General features: G+C 38.8%; 2 protein-coding genes and 1 pseudogene across 2 annotated transcripts; all 3 read right to left on the bottom strand.

The window, feature by feature from the left end:
* Window positions 1–2,567: 2,567 nt before the first annotated feature.
* On the bottom strand, window positions 2,568–5,618 carry LOC114170303. Its single transcript, XM_028055783.1, has 5 exons — window positions 5,388–5,618; window positions 4,799–5,309; window positions 3,324–4,579; window positions 2,997–3,134; window positions 2,568–2,789 (listed from the first exon to the last, which is right to left on the bottom strand). The coding sequence occupies exons 1-5, from the start codon at window positions 5,616–5,618 to the stop codon at window positions 2,568–2,570; spliced, it is 2,358 nt and encodes a 785-aa protein (XP_027911584.1).
* A 2,471-nt stretch (window positions 5,619–8,089) lies between these two features.
* LOC114170302 lies at window positions 8,090–10,847 on the bottom strand (annotated as a pseudogene).
* A 1,293-nt stretch (window positions 10,848–12,140) lies between these two features.
* On the bottom strand, window positions 12,141–14,869 carry LOC114170301 (keratin, type II cytoskeletal 2 epidermal-like). The gene is made up of 3 exons (XM_028055782.1): window positions 14,703–14,869; window positions 12,839–13,056; window positions 12,141–12,550 (listed from the first exon to the last, which is right to left on the bottom strand). Exons 1-3 carry the CDS (start codon window positions 14,867–14,869, stop codon window positions 12,141–12,143), a joined length of 795 nt encoding a protein of 264 aa, XP_027911583.1.
* Between the last annotated feature and the right edge of the window lie 4,984 nt (window positions 14,870–19,853).

The following is a 19,853-nucleotide window of genomic DNA, read 5'->3' as shown; positions in this document are numbered from 1 at the left end:
AGCTGCAGTAGTATAGATCGCCTGGCGGGGGACACGTGCCGCCAAGCGCTGCCAGCTCCCAGATCGCCTGGCGGAATAATTCACACCACTAGGCGCCTCCCGTCAATGAACCCACAAATTCCATTATAACCGCCTAGCGGATCCACCTTCACCGTCAAGCAGAATTCATGCCAGACCCCACTAACGCGGTTGCTATTGCCTGCACCACTTTACAATTTATTTCACCCCCCTTAAAACAAAACCCGTACCTATTCATAGTTTAATCCGACCCCAACTCAAACATTGGTAATTGCTATCTCCAACACATGTGTTTGCCAATTAAAATATTTCTATACGTTTAACTCTATTACATTGCATCACTTGTTATTATTATACCATTATTAGTACCAACACAAGGCTTTCGGAACTTCCAGTTTGCTCAATCGTTGTTGATCTCCAAAATCAAGTAATCCATCTTTCTATAATATTCGTACCAATTTACTGCACAACTTTTCATACTGAAATTTCCTTTTAAAGAAAAGTGGTTGGTTAATAACAAAATCAATACCTATTAAAAACAGAATCCTGACTTCTTACGCGTTTCGCTTTTTGGACTTGCGCCGTTTCAATTTATATTAAAACCTTACCCTATACCACGGTCCCTAACCTAAATTGCCATTCCAAGCACTTTATCATATGCCAAAATCATTCCTTTTCTTACTTTTTATATATATATATATATATATATATATATATATATATATATATAAAAGATTTTATACAATTGACACCTAATAAATCTTTTCTCGTAACATAATATGATAATTTCATACTAATTATATGTAAATATATACCCTGCCATTCAATACATAATATAATATTCTATATCTATCTATATATAGATTCCAGCCTTGTTCACGTGTGAATTTTTTTGTTTCCAATCCAATATCCTCCCTCTTAAAATTCCATCCAGAACTCACTTAACATTTGGTCCATTTTATGTTTTCACCACAACCGTAAATGAAATAGTTATATGCATGCAGTGATTCCTCCAACATACACCAAGCTATAATAATCTTAGGGAAAAGTGAACGAACTACTTGATTCACGTGGGTCCTTGCAATTGGGTCTCGGTCCCACCAGTACACAAAGAAGATTTGGTTCATATGGCCTTGGCTTTAATAAAAATAAACGCATGGTTGCAGAGAAATGAAATGAAGAAAGGAGGAACGAACTTATGGTCGTCCCTCAAATCGGTTGCAAGTAACAATCAAGCCTGGCGAAACTCATAATTCGTGACTCGGCATACGAAGGGAAAACTATGCGCCCTCAACCCGAGTTATCTCCAACAGAAGAACCTATCATTGTACTATGATTACGTTAACCTCACCGATGCAGATTTCCTACATCTCAATCATCGCGAACGAGGCTACCCTCATTCCCAAAAGGTGTTCACATAGATATTCTCCTAAGTATATCTCATGTACAGCAAGCAAAGAAAAATGAAGAAATAATAGTGCATACATATCACAGATGGTTCGAATCAGAAAAACCAGAACAAGACAACCTTATTCATAGACCTGTGATACGTACATAAAACAGTAACAGAAAAACAAACGAGAGCCTTGCATCGCTTTGTACAAAAGAAAAGAAAATCAACGGTTACAACTCCCCTAACCTGGATCCTTTTAAGCTTCAACCCTTGAACTTTGGATAGTTCCCCTTCGCACGCTAGCCCTCCTTGGTTCCTCTCTTTTCAGCCTCTCAATCTCTCCCAAACCTCACCAATTCCAGAATCTTTGCTCTCTCTCTGTAGTCAAATTTCAGATTGGCAAAACCCTTCTCTCTACCTCACTATATCCTTTTAAAGGTGCCCTAAAACTATGCTAATGTTTTAAAACGAAAATTTCTTATTGAATGGAGTTTATTATCATTTACCAACCCATTAAGGCTCCTTTCCAGCCACCTCTCGGCTGCCTTACCACTAGGGTTTATTCCCAACCCTTTCATATTCAAGTCAAATCCAAAATACTAAAAATATAAATTAATGTGAGCTCTCCAAGGCTTGAACCCATAACCATGCAATTGCCAAATCAATATCAAACCATCATGCCAATTCATATTTCATGCTAGATATCACAATTCAATTATCATAATATAGAAGAACCTGTTTTCATAGATTTAATTAATAAAACCATAACATCAAAAGTTAGCATACATAGGACTCGAACCCAAGTCCTCTCGCACAATCAAAGTGCTCTCAACCATATGAGCTAGCACTTTTCCATGTCATACCAATCATAATTTAATGTCATAATTATTACCCCTCCCGTATTTATTAATTAATTATTTATTTAATTAATTAAATTCTACGGGTCTTACACAGAGGCTCCAACATACCACCCGGCCTCTAATGCTCAATCTTCGCTTTCTAACATACCAAGCAGGAAGCGACGTAATCAGCCACATCTGTTTTCATACCCGTCTACCAGAAAGTACCTTTCAAATCTTTGTACATCTTAGTCATACCTGGGTGTATGCTAAGACGACTCTTATGGCCCTCATCTAAGAGCATCTTCCTCAAGACTCTACTGCTGGAAACACACACTCTCTCTGAACCGTAGGATACCGTCTCTGCCCATCCGAAAATCCTTCCTCTTCTTAGTGCCTAACTCACTAATGATCTGATGCAGCTCCTGATCCTTACCTTGTTCCACTTGAACTTCATCTAGGAACTCATTCGTGATCCTGAGCATATTGTACCGTATCTCTCCTGCCCCCATATCCAACCCTAGATTCATGTCTCGTAGCTACTCTATCAGTTCCAATTCCTTAATCATCATGGCCGACATATGAACTCTCTTCCTACTCAGGGCAGTTGCTACGACATTAGCTTTACCAGGGTGGTATAATAGCTCAAAGTCGTAGTCCTTTAGATATTCCATCCAACGCCTCTGTCTCATATTCAACTCCTTCTGATCAAACAAATATTTTAAGCTTTTATGATCGCTGAATACCTGAAATTGCGCCCCATACAAATAATGCCTCCATGTCTTAAGGGCAAACACCACTGTCGCTAACTCCAAGACGTGTGTCGGGTAATTTTTCTCATGCACTTTCAACTGTCTCGATGCATACGCCACAGGCCGTTTATCCTGCATCAACACACAACCCAACCCCTGATACGAGGCATCACAGTATACCTCAAACATTTTAGTCGTGTCAGGGATTGCCAGTACTGGTGCGGTAGTCAATCTTCTCTTCATATCTTCAAAGTAGGCCTCACACTCATATGTCCATGAGAAGGGCTAGTCCTTTCTGGTGAGCTGTGTTAGGGGACTCACCATCTTGGAGAAACCCTCCACGAATCGTCGATAATACCCTACCAAACCCAGGAAACTCCGCACCTTTGTAACTATCTGTGGCCCCTCCCACTTCACCACTGTCTCGATCTTTGCCGGATCGATTGCTATTCCTTGGGCTGAGATCACATGGCCCAAGAATTGTACCTCCTCCAACCAGAACTCACATTTCGATAGCTTCCCATACAACTGATGTTCTCTGAGAATCCCCAACAACACCCTCAGATGCTCTGCGTGTTCTTCTTTGCTCTCAGAATAAATCAGAATATCGTCGATAAACACTACCACAAACTGATCCAGATATGGCCAGAAAATCCTATTCATATAGTCCGTGAATATGACCGGCGCATTGGTCACCCCAAATGGCATCACCACATACTCATAGTGACCATATCGCGACCTAAAAGTGGTCTTCTGGACATCCTCCGACATGACTAGGATTTGATGGTATCCAGATCTCAAGTCTATTTTCGAGAATACCGTAGCTCCCCTCAACTGATCAACCAGGTCATCAATCCTCGGCAACGGGTACTTATTCTTTATCGTTAACTTGTTCAGCTGCCGGTAATCAACACATAACCTGGAGCTACCATCCTTCTTTTTCACTAACAAAACTGGTGCTCCCCACGGTGATGCACTCGGTCGGATGAACTTCTTCTCAAGTAGATCCTCAATATGTTTCTTTAATTCAGCTAACTCAGCTGGCGCCATCCTGTACGGTGCCATAGAAACTGGCTCAGCGCCAGGGATGAGGTCAATGGAGAAATCCACATCCCTACTAGGAGGCAACTCTGGAATTTCATCCGGAAAAACATCTGCATACTCATCCACTACAGGAATTCTGCTGATCTTTTCTACAGTACTACTCTTCTCTGCATGAGCCACTATCATAAAACATGTAGCTCCAGCCTCAATCTCCTTCACAGCCTGATTAGACGAGATAAGTTCCAACCTGACTGTATCTGGAAACACTATCTTGCGCCGTCCGCAATCAATGACAACATGGTTGCTCGATAGCCAGTCCATGCCCAGAATCACGTCCAAACCCTCCATCGGCAGACAAATAAGATTCAGCTTAAACCTGCGGCCTGCCACCTCCATAGGGCACCCCACACATACAGAAGTGTTGGATACCTCACTAGATGCTGGCGTCGCAACTATCAGTTCGCAGCCTAGCTCTCGCATCGCAAGCCCGAGCCTCCTCACACATTCATTAAATACGAATGAATGGGTGGCTCCTGATTCGAACAACACCACAACCTCGTGGTTACACAACAAACACAAAAACTATAATAGATTACCTGATTGTGTTGCCTCGGTGGTCGTCAAGGCGAACACACGCCTCGGTGCTCTGGGCCGATCTCCGATAGGTTTCTTAGTTGGTGTACCCCTAGTTGGTTTTCTATTAGGGCACTAACGTGCAAAGTGCCGAGTCTGCTCACACACGTAGCACTTACCAGTGCTACTGCCTCCACCTATACTGCTAGCAGGTCTAGTACAATCTCTCCTCAAGTGTTCCCCGCCACAGTTATAGCATTGTAGCCTCCTAGAGGTAGTCGGTGGCCTGCTATATGGTTTCTTCTGTGATCTGACATGTGGAGCAGTCTTCTGTGATCGTGCTGCTCGGCTGGGCCCCATCTCAAGCTGCTCAACTGTTTTGGCCTGCTCGACCAAAATTGGGAATTCTCTGATCATGAGGGGTACCAAAAATCTGCGCAGCTCGTGTTTTAGTCCACCCTCGATCTTCCTACACTTCCACTCCTCAATGACCTCTAGATAGTAAAAACGTGCAAGGTACTCAAACCTCTCAATATAAGCCTCCACGGTAATGGTTCCCTGCTGCAGCGTTGGGAATTCTACCTCTCGTTCATGCCTCGCACTGTCCGGGAAATATTTCTCCAAGAACTTCGTCCTGAAGGTAGCCCATGTCATCTCCTCACCTCGGGTCTGCATCAGCCGCTGCATCCCCTGCCACCAATACTCTACATTTGCCACCAAAAGAAAGGTGACAAATAATAGTCTTTAGGCATCTGTTCACTCTAGTACCCTGCAAATCTTCTCGTACTCCCGCATCCAGGCGTCTGCCTCATTAGGAGTAGCCTTGCCAGAGAACTTGGCGAACCTATGATTCATAAAATCCTCCATAGTTATTGGCCTGGTAGGTGCAACTACAGCTCTGGATGGCGCTGCTATGGGCTGCATCGCGTCCACCATGCGATGAATCGCCTGAGCTATGTCATCAGCTCCAGTAGTGTTCCTTCTCCTCCTGGTAGCCATAGCTTGCGCTCGCCACATATTATAGTTGTTCACACACACAGCTCGAATTAGGATTTCACATCCAAAAATTAGTACAACAATACAAACAATTAGTCATGCAAGAGTATCATGATAAGCTCACTCCCCATAGACCCCAAAAATCATTATGAAAACCATCGCTCTATTACCAATTGTAACATCTCGTCAGGATATTACTGATTTTTAATAAAATAAAGAAGTAAATTAATAACACAGCATTTAATAATACCTCATTTTCCCAAAACGCGGGAAAATTTAAAATTTGTTAAATAAGTAAACAATGTTCATGACCATCAGTCACCAAAACCAAAATCAAATGTTATAATAGCACCCATCAGGGTTTACAACTGATCTCAAAACTAAAGAAAAATAAAACATAAGATTTCCCCGAATCTATCCCCTCTCCACGACTATTCTTGACCTGAACCACCTGTATCAACAACATCTGCTCCCGTGTACCGCATACACGATAATCGCCAATCACAAGCAGATAGGGTGAGCTTAACAAATAATACATATAAAATCAATACATAATATAAAACACATTTATATTCACTCATGTCCAAACATCCTTAAAATACCAGATATTATGATCACACCATACTTTCGTGTTCTACCTCTCATAGTGATTACTTCAAGGTGACTTGCTGCCACACCTATCGGCCACAACCGATAGCACGTGCGGGAAACAATGCTACGGATCATACACCGTAACGCCAGGTAGAGTTCCCATATATGAACATAGTTCGCATCGTCCCAAGACTACCAAACTCGTCAGCCAACAACTAAGGAGGGCAATCTATTTGGACCCATCCGTACTGGCCACAACCAGCACACTCATATCGGCAACACTAGCCAACCGGAGCCACAACTCAAGGGTTCCTCGTGTTCATCCGCCATCCCAAGCCACAACTTAAGAGATGTTATTCTGAGCCACAACTCAAGGAATACCACGTGCTTAACCCCTATCCCGAGCCACAACTCAAGGGATACATTCCGAGCCACAACTCAAGTAACACCAGCAATCTCACCTTTAAAGCACCATTAGAAGCCTTGTAGCCCACACATACGAAATCAAAATTCCAAGCTGCAGCAGTACAAATCGTCTGGCGAGGCAGACGTGCCGCCAGGCGCTGCCAACTCCTAGACCGCCTTGCGGGTGTTGCGTACCGCCAAGCGCACAACGCCTCAAAACCCTTCTCGCTACAGGTACCGCCTGGCGAAAGTGCCATCACCGCCAGACGCCCACGTACCAGTGACCCACTATTGGCCATCTATCGCCTGACACAACAGACTCGACTGCCAGGCGCCGCTCGCTCTATTATTCTCTAATGCCCTCGGTATCGCCTGGCGGAACCGTTCCTACCGCCAGACGCTATAGTAGAACTGCGTGGTTCTGATTAAAAATGTCTTAGCGCCTCGATGTCTTTTTCTAAACTCCTCCCGTCGACTTAGCCCACCGAATTGGGTCTCACCATCTTAATTTACGATCCTTACTTCCCTTTTTCCTTACCATCACTTAATTATAAACTATAGGCTAAGTCAACACACCCTAAAGTGTCATGTTCATACTGTCCATCCCTTTTTAGTCCGAAAGCACCATCACATCTGAACTTACTACCATCTTTCTTTGTTAGTTCTCATTTAACTCTAACTTTACATGTCTCCCTCAATAACAACCCAATCAATGAACACTTATAACAACTTCTGCATTATTCTATATCTCATTAACAAGCTCCTGGTACTAGATTCTTACCATTCACTTGCATATGTCGTTTACTAAGCTTGCTATCCTACATTTACTCTACACTTACATACAATAAAACATTCCCACATTTCCAAAATCACAGGTCCTAAATAATTCAGCATCGCCACAAAGAAAACGAAATCTCTACAATAGCGCCTGGTGGTAAACCCCGTTCCGCCAGGCGGTGCGAATCAGTTCTGGATTTTCCAGAATTCTTCCTCCCTGTAACAGCTCCCAAATATCATAATTAAACCTTCGTTCTGTCCAATTTCTCCTAGTTCACACCCTAACTCACTCGTATACAGCCCTAAGTGTAAACCCTACTCAACTCTTACCATTCCTCTTTAAAAATTTCTCCTCCGATTAGTCTAGTAGCAGATATCTCCACACTTTCCAGCCCTATCACTTTTCCATCAATTATAATCAACATTTATACTGAAATTCAACAAAATAACCCATCAATCATCTCGTAAGCCCTAAACCTTGATTCTTCCCCGATTAGAATCCTTCTAGAATGCACTTAATCACAAAATCGAGCTAAACAGACTCGCGTCGCCTGGTGGAAATTCATCCCCGTCAGGCAATTCATCAGAGAAACCCAGAAATGGTTATAAGTTTGCGTCGCCTGGCGGTACAGGGCTTCATCGCCAGGCGATCCCTCGTGAGAACCCAAGAACACTCAATTTTGGCATGAGCCGCCTGGCGGCTATATGTAGCCACCAGGCGGTTTCTGGAAAATTCCCAGAAATCAGAAACAAACGCAAAATTAAACAAAAAGCATATATCCAATTATCATACTACTCATATAATTATTATTACGAAAAAGAAAATCGGAGTCCAGCTCCCCTAACCTGGTTTTCCTTAGCTTAAATTCGAGTTGTTATGAATTCCTTCTTGATCACCTATGATCCTCCTTTAGATTATACTAAAACAAAGTTTAATTTCGGTTCTCAACAATGTTTGATCCCACAATCATGCACATGCCAAGATAATGCCAAACCATCAAGCCAATTTAAGTTTCATGCTAACTAATGCAATTCAAGCATTATATTATAAGAAACATGATCAAATCATAATATTAAAACAATAATAAGTAATTAACACACAATGGACACACATAGTACTCTCAACGATTTGAGCTAGTACTCTTCCACGTCATACCAACCATAATTTAATGTCATAAATGATTTTCCCACCCGCATTTATTAATTAATTATTTAAATTCCACGGGTCTTACATTGATGCAGATGGTTCTGGTGGAGCTTAGCTACGAAGAGGGGATAGCTCGGGAGTTTTATGCTTTATGTATTTTATGATTTTGATATCAGATGTATACTCTTATGAGATGTTTTAGACTATTTTCCATATTTTTGATAAATGATGGATATTGGCTTTCATTAATAAAATTTTAATTTCCCGCGTTTTGTGAAATGAGGTATTATTAAATGCGACGTGTTTATTTATTTTCTTTATTTTATTAAAAATCTGTAATATCTTGGCAGGATGTTACACACACAGTACTGATGAATTTAGAGTCCAGAGTATGCTCTCTCTAATTCTCTATGCTTTATAAATATTCTCTTAAACAAGCCCTTTAATTTGCTAAGGTTATTAATCAATTATTATGATTACATGTGAAATGAAGAAATTTCCTGTGGACATGACTCCCAACTTATATATTGTTCCAAGTATGAAAATAACACTTATATATTGTTAATTATAGTAAAATAACACAATCTTAAGAAAGGATTTTTTTTTTAAGGTATTGAAGAATTTTCAAGTTAGATGGATAAGAAAACAAATTGTGCTTGTTAGTCAAGAACCTATCCTGTTTGCAGCAAGTATCAAAGAGAACATAATCTATGGAAAAAAAGCTGCAACTGATGAGGAAATTAAGTCAGCAATAACACTTGCCAATTCTAATACATTCATTGAAAAGTTGCCTCAGGTGTATAAATACTCCAAAACCCATTATCAATAATCGTTTTAGGTTTTTTCTTTTATTAATTATATCAGTGTGTTTTATTCTGCTAGTAGGGCCTTAGAGATTATTAGTAGGTAAAGGTGGATGGATATGGACTTGTCTTTAAAGGCCAACTTGAACACACCCAAGTAGCAATCAAAATTTTGAACCCTGAAGTTACCTATGGAAGGATGCAGTTCCAAAAGAGGTATGATATATGTGTACTCTGCATATTCTAACTAACTAATATACTTTAAATGTCACACAACTTTTAATTCATCAGCAGTAGATTAAAATTATTTATAGTGTATCAAATCAAACTTCCATGTTTATGCAAGCTGAAAAAAAAAATTTTCCTTCTCACATGTGTAGGTTAAGGTATTATGCAACATAAGACATCCTAACATGGTTCTCCTCATTGGAGCATTTCCTAAGTACAGATGCTCAGTGTAAGATTACAAGCTGTCCTCACATTTTCATGAAAGTATTATTAATCAAACATCTTTTTAATTTCACATTACATACTTATTTATGTATACAATGTTTACTAATCGGGTCATATGTTATGATATTGTGACACAATCGTGATTGTAAGACATAAGCTATAATGCAATCACTACGTATTTATTGTCAAATTCTAGGGACAAAAGAATAATGAAGTTAATGTTGATGGACATAAGAAATTACATTAGTTTTCTTTAAAAAATATAAGAACCACATCTAGTCAAAAATAAATAAAAAATAATTAAAAATTGTTACAAATATAAGAAATTAATCCTATTATTAATTTTATCATTAGGATTTATTAATTTATTGTTATTATTTACTATTCTATATATTGTGAATTTACTTTTATCAGTAACATTTTCATTGGTATTATAATAAAATAATAGAAAAAGGAAGAAGTGTCATAGTTCTTTTGCATGAAACTTCTTATCACTTCTAAAATAATCTCAGCAAACCCATCTGAACATGTTTGGTCATTTGTGATGGAAGCACTCACCTATGTGTTTATATTGCTGATCTGAAACTTTTTGTCAGCACCATCTAAATTTCCCAATAAATCAATGGAATCTTAGAGCTCACCAATGGAGTCCTTCACATTTCCAAAGCAATCTTGCACCACTTGTCCAACAATCATTGTCATGTTGTTTTTCTTCAGAATCTTTGATATGGTTATGGATGCACTTTGTGCTACCTTATACGCCATGTAGAGAGACACTGCACAACTTCAATGGATTTGCTCCAATTTTTGCAACATATGGGGATAAAGTGTTGTAGCATATCGATGGATATGTGGTTGAGTTGCATGAGGTTTTGATGTAGTTTTTGAAGGATTGTGTAGTGCTTGTGTTTCCATAATTGTTGGCATTGTAATAAATCTTTGTTTGGTTGAAGTTGGTGGAGATGGTAGAATTTTCACAAGCTAAAGTGGCATTGTACTAAGTTTGGCTAGAAGAATGAATAATGCAACAATGGTGAGAACTTGGAAGAAAGCCATGTTTAGATCTCAACTTTTCTATTTCTTCTATGTTTTAATGTTTTCTTCACCTTGATTTGCATGATTTACTATATCTTAAGATTGAGAATTATCTAGAAATGGAAGTTGTAGGAAATTCACATCTATGCTTAGCTTTTTTTGCAAATTGGATATATTTGTTACACATTTACACTTAATGATGAGATATATAAATTTTAACTTTTACGCTTTGTCATTTCCATTGTTTGATATTAAAATTGTAGACTTTGTTTTTTGTTCCTTTTATTAACGTTATACATACAAATTATAAATACCAAAAATCTAAAATATTTATCTTTTATAATTTTACTTTTATTTTAGGATTTATCTATTATTAAAAAATATGAAACAAATAAATAACCAATATTGAGGTTTTGAAAACCCAAGGAAGTAGTGGGGGTTTTGAAAACCCTAGGCAATAGTGGGGGTTTCAAAAAATTTATGCAGTAACGGGGGTTTTAGAAATCCCAAGCAGTAGTGGGGGTTTTGGAAACCCCTGGTAGTGTCGGGGGTTTCGAAAACCCTAGACAGTAGCGAGGGTTCCAAAACCTCAAGCAAGTTGCACTTTTCCAGAGGTTGCTAAAAACCCCGATAATCTGTTAGCCACGCTGGTTCTTTCAGGGGAATTACAAACCCCGGGTAAAGCCATTAGTGGGGGTTAAAACTCCCAGAAACGTCAAATATAACCCCCACAAAAACAATTATTTTTAGAAACACTATCTATCTTATTTAAAGAAACGATTATTAAATTGTTGACACATAATAGAACACATTTTGCAAAATATGGATATTTTAGTTCACACTTTTCAAAATGTTAAGTCATAGTTTTAACATGTTGATATTTTGGACTATATTTTTTTTCCTGCCTTTAATTTATAGTATACACATAAATAGCTTAAAATCATAAAAAGTTTTCCTCCCTCATGAAATTAAGACCATAGTGCAGATAACTCTGAGAAACTACAAAACATTCCAAGAAGGTAGAACGGTCTACCCCTCACACTATAGAGCACATTCATTCTTCTCACGGTAAGATCAGAACATTGCGAAAAAACTATGCGAAACTAAAAAACGCATCATGAATGCTCTACTACTCTTTCATTGCGAACACATTCACTCTTCTTCTCGCTTCGAGCACATTTATCAAACACTTGACCCTCATGCTCCACCGCAATCGCAATCATGTAAGTAGAATGCTCCTTCTTCTTATTCATACCTCTAGTCACTATCTCATTGTCTCAAACTCCTCAATTCAACATTATTCTCCCACCACCATCATGACCACGGCCAAAACTCACCACCCCCACAATCGTCACCACCACCACCAAAATCGTCACCTCTGGCACGGTCACCAACACCACTACTACAGTCACTACTACTACCATTACCACAGTTACTACCACCACTACCCTCAGGACCATGACTATCACCGCCACTGCCAACACCATGGTCACTACCACAACCACCACCACGCCCACCATCATTTCCACCGCCACTATCACGACAACCACTGACACTACAACTACCACCACCAACACGTCCCATGCACCACCACCCACCACCACCTACCACCACCACTGTCACCATGTCCACCACCACCATCAAGTCCCCACCATAACCAACACCACCACCACCATGACCATTACTACCACAAGAACTACCACCACCACTACCACCACCACCAACTACAAGAATGTCACTATTTAGCTTCCAAAAATGGCATTGACTGTTGTGAGGACGCAAAAGGCGTCGGCTAAACCAACACACAACCCACTCTACGGATATTAATCAAAGGAAAATGATGAATCAACAGTGGCATCAGATGGCCAACTCATAAGGCCTCAATTGTAGCGACAGATGGCCCAATTTTGCATTAAATTTCACGTTTCCCCCCTCTCCCAATTTCACTATTGCATCCCATTTGCTTTGTGAGTTTCACCTTGCAGTGAATGTTTAACCCCATTAAGGTTTACCCCATTTCATTTTCTCCCTTTTTGCCACGAGTGCAAGTTCGTTGTCCCCCTTTTTGCCACAAGCACGAGAGAAACATTTTCCTTTACAACAAGCTTCCTTGAGCAAGTGAGCTTTAATGGCGATGAGCAAGTAAGCAACGAAATGCACAAGCTTGCCCTTTTCTTTACGACGAACTTTAATCGCAAAAGTGAGCCACATTTTCGCCCCCTTTCTTTGCCTGCAAACAACCCTTGTGAATAACGCTTATGAGGTGATTGAAGCCAATTGAGAAGCTTGCGAAGTGAAAGGGTTCACGGTTTCATTTTGTGAAGAGGTAAGTGATTAAAGGCCCTACACTGTGTATTAAACGTGATAAATGCGTTATGTAAGATCCGAGAAAATTAAATAAATAAAGAAATATTTATTTAATATAAATGCAATTAAAGGAATCTTTAAAGTAATTAATGCAGAAAATCATGACAAGAAATAATATTAGCTCAAGTGGTTGAGAGTATTTGAATGTGTCAAGAGGACTTGGGTTTGAGTCCTATCTTTATTTCATTAGAGTACTTATTTACTTGTTTTATTATTTTAATAATAATAATCTTGATCATGGGGCGTGATAATATAATCCTAGATGTATAAGAATTATCACAAAACATGAATTGGTTGAATGGTTGTGCATTGGCTTGGTAATTGCGTGGTTATGTGTTTGAACCTTGACTTATGCAAAGTAGGTTTCTTTTTGCCCAAATCCTTTTTGGCATGAATGGAAAGAGTCAGAAACCCTAATCGTCTTGAGGAGTAGATGGAAGGGTTGGAAAACCATATGGTAATGGCTCTTAAATGGCAATTAAACTCATTCTAATTAATTTTCGTTTTCCTTGCCATTAAGCTTAGTTAAAATGAAGTTAAAAACCAATTGGGAGAAGAGAAGGGGTTTTTGAGATTACCAATTCGTGTGGGGTGCTGAGGAGTGTCCTGGGAGAATCAAAGCGTGGGTAAAGAGAGCCTATGGGAGTTTTTCTACAAAGGATCAAGAGAGGATCAAAGTGGAGGCAATTCCTTTGGTGCAAGAAAGAATCCTCAAAGCACATTGGAGCAAGGAATACAAGTAAAGGGAGCTGCACTTATGTGTATTTCATAAAGTATATGTTTTTGTGGTGCTTTGCATGTATGATAACTTTTTTCACTCTCGTGTGCGCAATAAAATTGGGTTTCTAGGTTTCTACCCAAAATTCACCTGATACTGTTCTTGAGCCACCAAGGGACGCAAGCTACTTTTAACTAGTTTCTAGGTTTTCCCCAGACACCGTCTGGCGACATTGGAGGTCCGCCAGGCGACATTGGAGGTCCGCCAGGCGACACGAGCAACATTGATAGTTTTGCAATTATGGTTGATTTATGTGGCATGTTTTGAGGTTTGAGGAGTTATATAATCGCTTTATACGTGTGCTTTATAAATATCATGAGTAAATCACGTATTTGGATACATAAATTCATTATTTAACTTACATCCTTCTTATCAGAAGCTTTCACATCACTCACAGATGCTTTCTGTCTACTCCCTAATGGTTTTACTTTACTCACTTCCTTTTTAACATTTTTTGCTGAAGAGTTTCTTTTTTGTTTACTTGCCATTTGCCTTTGAACAAAAACCAAATCAATAACAAATTCACCTTGTAGCCAAACACATTTATATTGAACACCCAGAACTAAAACATGTAACCTCATTTCCTTCATCGAAACACAAATGTGGAAGATCAAATTCAAGTCAACCCTAAACGAAAAAAATTTACTTTCCCCACAAAAATCAAAGTACAACACACCCATCAAGACAACGAAAAATCAACACTAAAATTCACTTTCGAATATATTACTTACCTCCCAACAACTTTCCGATCAACCAAAGCAAATGCCGCTCTTGCATTATCCACACCACTAACTACAGTAGTGGAAAAATGCCTCCTTTCCATGAAAATTAAGAAGAACCACTTCCCACCAACACTTTCCACCATTGCACAAACCCAAAGCTTGCCCACCAACGACATCGTCACCAACAACGACAACGAACGGGGAATGAACGAAGAAAATGGGATTCATTTCAAGACAAAGTAATGAGCTTTAGGAAAAGATCAAACTTATAAACTTTAGCTTGAGGGAAAGACGAAACACTCCATGTCTGTTTTTCCTCTTAATAACTTTTGCAACACTCTCTACTTCTTTCACGAACACAAAAAAAAAAACTTTTCTCTCGTGCGTTCATTTAAAAACATTATCAATGCGGAAATGAAAGAGAATAAAATAAAATTAAAAAAAAAGTCTCTCACGTCAGTCGGACAGTGAGAGAAGTTATAAGATTTGGGTAGATATTTTCATATTAACAAACATCGATCTAACGCGCGTGCAACAGTGGCATAAAAGGTTACGCTTCTTTCATTGTTTCAGAAACAATGGCAGAAGAATTACCAACTGCGATTCTGCAATCGCAAGGAAGCTCCATGAAGAAACAACCTTCGAAGAACGACAAAGTGTGGCTAGATGACTATCTCCACCTCCTTCATTCTCGGCAAACGCTTCACCTAACAATGAATCAACTTAATCAGGTTCCATTCGTTTGATGAACTTTTCAATTCTTATTTTCATCGTCAATTTTCTCTCAACACTGTGCATTTCATTGTTAATTTTTCTTCCTCCTACTGCCACAAGGTTATTCGCATTCACGGTTTCAAGAAAATCCACCACGCTCCCAAGGTTCTTTTCTCTATCTAGCTAATCTTAAGTTCTGTTTGGTAACAAAAATTTGCGGGAAAACGTTGCCTATTTTCATCGTTTTCTCCTTAATGTTTATTCCTCACTTTTATTTAAATTTAATGCGCTTTAAGATTAGAAGTTCTAGATTGCCTTGGTAGTTTAGGTATCTGTCCGCAAATCTTCGAACAACAGGAGATGATTACCAAATAGGTTTTCATTTTGAGAAATTGCAAAAACCTATCTCGATTCCGTGAGCAGAAGGTGCTGGTGGAGGCGGTGGAGTCGCTGGATCTTGTAGATGTGCCGCGCTCGACCCTACGTTACAATGTGTCGGCATTTGCAGCGGTGACAGTAGAGGACGTGGTGGCGGATTTGGCAGAGCTCAAATGGCAGGAGTGCTACAAAACCTCCGTCGAGAGAATCAGTTTTTTCGAAGGCAAGAGCATGTTGCCTGCTTCCTCCGATGAGAGCTTCCCAGTCTCAAGCCAGTCAAAGAGGATGAACGAAATCCGTGACCTAATCCCTGAAGCTTCCCGGAGAAGCCTGAAACCGATAAAAATGGTGCCGAAGCGTAAGAGGAGTAAGGTTCCTGCTCTCGACTCTGTTGCCTCAACTGTAGATTCTGCTTCACTCGCTTCCTGTTGAGTCAATGAATGAAATTGGTCTATATACAAGTAAAACGTTAGATAGGAGAATGGATACGACACTAGATATGAATGAGTTCCGATGTCAGGATATTCTATACGTGTCTCACCAAAATGACAAGTGTTTTCCCTTTGAACTATTAGTCTCCCACTGCCATTTTATTTGCTTTCTATCTTCCACATTCTATATTAAGGCTTGGACAATTTGCAGATTACACACTATTAATATGGGAGGCTCAAATTTAGAACATAATGACTATAAAAAGCATTATAAGATGTTTGGAATTGGTGTTTGGCCTTAAGGTGAACTTTCACAGTAGTAAAATAGGGGTGATAGACACATCAATCATTGAAACCTCTTCTTCGATTCCTATTTGCATCATTATGCATTCACCATTTACATACCTTGGAATAAATGTGAAGGGCAATCTGGGGAAATTTAAGTTCTGGTAGCCAATTTTGAATAAATTTAAGAATATATTAGCAAGAAGGAAAGGAGGATACTTTACTTTTACTTTTATAGGAAGAGTGTGTTTATTAAAATCTATTCTTACAGCACTACCACTTTTTTTACTTGTCACTCTTTAAATTACCAACTAAGGTAGGAGCTGAAATTAGGAAAATGTAAAGTACATTTTTGTAGGGATGGGAGGAGGAAACTAGAAAGATAGCATGTGTTAAATGAGAGGATGTTTGTGAATGCTTTGAGTGGGAAAGGGTACAAATTAATATATTGATTCAAGAATTAGAAGGAAAAACTTTAAAGAAAGAAAAAAAAAAGATACGTGGATATGGAATGACACTGAAACGGTAATATACACAGTAAAGTCGACCTATAACAAATTATAAAACTGCAGGGGAGGGGAGGATTCTGACATGTTTAAGGAGTTTTGGAAAATAAAAACACTTCCTACGGAGAAGGCTTGTTGGTTCTCGTTTTTGTTTTCAGGACAAAGAAGAATACATAAAAAAAAACCATTCCACAAATTAAATCTGCTAACCCTAATTAACAAAACACACAACATACTTGAGACCTAACCCTTACTTCATCTTCTTCCTTTCCACAAAACACCATTGTTGCCCCAACTCGAAACCTATACCACCAGCAGCGACGGAAGTAATGGCGACAACAACGGCAACGACAACCATTCTCAGATCCACTATCACCAACAACAGTGGCAGCTATAAATTTTTGCCTCCATCCATATGCCGCATCCCTCATCGAACCAGCACCTCTATCCGCGACTTTGATGGGACTACTAGCAGCGGCAATGCGACCCTAATGCTACCAACGATGTCACCAACGCCAACATGTTATCACATTCATCGCATCATCCCGGAATCCAACACTAGTTCAATCGTGACTCACCATCTCCCTTGTCGCGACCACCTTGGCAACACCGGTGACCATCGCGAACCACCTTTACTAAATGATTCCAACACCAACCATGGCTACCCCATGATTTCTGGAATATAAATGTTCACTACCAAACCTCTATTTGCTAGCAATAAATCAAATCCTTTCTACTTCTTTTCTATTTCAAATTACTTAAACCCAATTCTCTTTTATTTTACCAATTTTCCAGTTTTAATTGAATGATTAACGATTTCAAGCAGCATCGGATAAAAGAATTTGCAATTCATACCATTAACGCACAACAACGATGGAATGAAGCTTCGTAGCAGAATTTGAAGATTGAAGATTGCATACCTTATTTAATGTCTCAGCTTTGTGTTCCTATCATTGTTATCCCCTGTTCTTGGTTCTGAATGTTGTTTATATTCTTTGTTGCACTGTTGTTTCTATCACTGCTCCACTCTTTGCACTGTTGTTGTCCCGTGAACGAGGGTAGAGGAGGTTTGTAGGCTTATGTTTCGTGAATGGTAGAGGGCCTAAATATGAAAGCACATGAATATCAATGAACATTCCATCGAAGAGGGTCTTGATATAGACATACAAAATCAATGACCATTCCATCGGAGAGGGCCTTGATATGAAAGATTGATGACCATTGCTTTGCAGAGGGCTCGATATGAAAACACATGAAAATCAATGACCATTCTATCTAAGAGGATCTTGATATAGACATATTAAATCAATAACCATTCCATCGGAGAGGGCCTTGATATAGAAAATGTAATTGAATGTATGATATCCTAGTTTAGACAATATGAATGCATGTTATGCATGAATCACCTAGAACCTTTGTCTTTTCATTTTTCTTTCCCTTTCATCCTCAATCATTCATTCATTCTTCATTTCATTTTTCATTTTTTCATTCATTCATCATTTTTTAAGAAGACATATGTCTCTATAATCATTTGCTTTTACAATCATCAATTTCAATGCATACTCATAATTTGTTTTTCTCATTAACGCCTCACACTGTATATCAGAACCATGAGGAATTAGGAAAATCTTTGCGTGGAATAAGAGCACCGTATGCCTTACATTCTCTTCTTTGATGCACAATACATCTCATGTATGTTTGAACCCATGGATAGATGTTACACAGTTGACTCAATTTTGTGATAACACCGTGTTTCAATGGAAAAACTTGTATCGAAAAGGATTTCCCCATTTTAAAACTTTTGACTAAATTTAACAACTGACCAAGTTTTTGTTTTTTTCTCTCTTTTTCCTTTTTTCAATGATGTGTCATAAACCAAATTCTTTTTGTTTCTAAGTTATTCCCATGAACAAAATCTAACAGACATTTTTCAATCAGTGAGGACTTTTATTAGCTTGTAACGTGGCCTAGGCTTAAGGTTTTTGAAAGAAATAGGTATTGGAGGCCCAAATAAATTATTAGTGGCTTTTACATTTTGTAACAAAGATCATTTGCAAGATCATCACCTCGGCTATTATCTAGGGTCTTGAACTTTTAAATTTCTCTTCATTCTCATCTTTTTCTTCTCAAGTTCTTTTTTTAGCCATTCAGATTTATTAATTTATGACTTTCTTTTGTATTTTCAATTTTTGGCTTTTCTATTGAAATGCTTTTTCACTTAATTGAGTCCTTGTAATAGCCTTGCAATTCTTGACATGTTGATGATCCTTATTCAGGGCTTTTTTATAAACGAATTATTATTTTTTAGCTCAAAGAGGGTACAATAGAAATATATTTTTCATCATTTTTTCGGATGAGGAGAAAATGGCCACACATCATTTTAAAACTTGATTGCCCCATTCTCTTCAAAGAGCTAACTTAGTGATAAAAACAAATGGCATCTGACACATATCATTGTTTATTTTTTATTTGCGTGTACTATTTATGTTTTCTTTTCTTTGGCAAATCCTTTATCTTGGGGAAATCTTGATGAATTGGAGGATTCAAACAACATGAGTGTAAATTCCTTTGGTGCCTGAAAGATCCTCAAAGCACATTGGAGCAAGGAATACAAGTAAAGGGAGCTGCACTTATGTGTATTTCATAAAGTATATGTTTTTGTGGTGCTTTGCATGTATGATAACTTTTTTCACTCTCGTGTGCGCAATAAAATTGGGTTTCTAGGTTTCTACCCAAAATTCACCTGATACTGTTCTTGAGCCACCAAGGGACGCAAGCTACTTTTAACTAGTTTCTAGGTTTTCCCCAGACACCGTCTGGCGACATTGGAGGTCCGCCAGGCGACA

This window comes from Vigna unguiculata, chromosome 11 (genome assembly GCF_004118075.2).
Source record: "Vigna unguiculata cultivar IT97K-499-35 chromosome 11, ASM411807v1, whole genome shotgun sequence".
NCBI lineage: Eukaryota > Viridiplantae > Streptophyta > Magnoliopsida > Fabales > Fabaceae > Vigna > Vigna unguiculata.
This window is presented reverse-complemented; position numbering and strand designations above follow the sequence as displayed.

What these genes read in the sequence shown, in the direction of transcription:
- LOC114170303 (XM_028055783.1), bottom strand. Translation starts at nt 5,618, where the DNA reads ATGGCTACCAGGAGGAGAAGGAACACTACTGGAGCTGATGACATAGCT. An exon ending in AGTACGAGAAGATTTGCAGG is followed by an intron (nt 5,310 to 5,387) that starts GTACTAGAGTGA and finishes TATTGGTGGCAG; the next exon opens with GGGATGCAGCGGCTGATGCA. An exon ending in AGGTGGAGGCAGTAGCACTG is followed by an intron (nt 4,580 to 4,798) that starts GTAAGTGCTACG and finishes TGTTCGAATCAG; the next exon opens with GAGCCACCCATTCATTCGTA.
- LOC114170301 (XM_028055782.1), bottom strand. Translation starts at nt 14,869, where the DNA reads ATGTCGTTGGTGGGCAAGCTTTGGGTTTGTGCAATGGTGGAAAGTGTT. An exon ending in GATCGGAAAGTTGTTGGGAG is followed by an intron (nt 13,057 to 14,702) that starts GTAAGTAATATA and finishes GGTTGTTTGCAG; the next exon opens with GCAAAGAAAGGGGGCGAAAA. An exon ending in AAGGGAGAAAATGAAATGGG is followed by an intron (nt 12,551 to 12,838) that starts GTAAACCTTAAT and finishes ACATTCTTGTAG; the next exon opens with TTGGTGGTGGTGGTAGTGGT.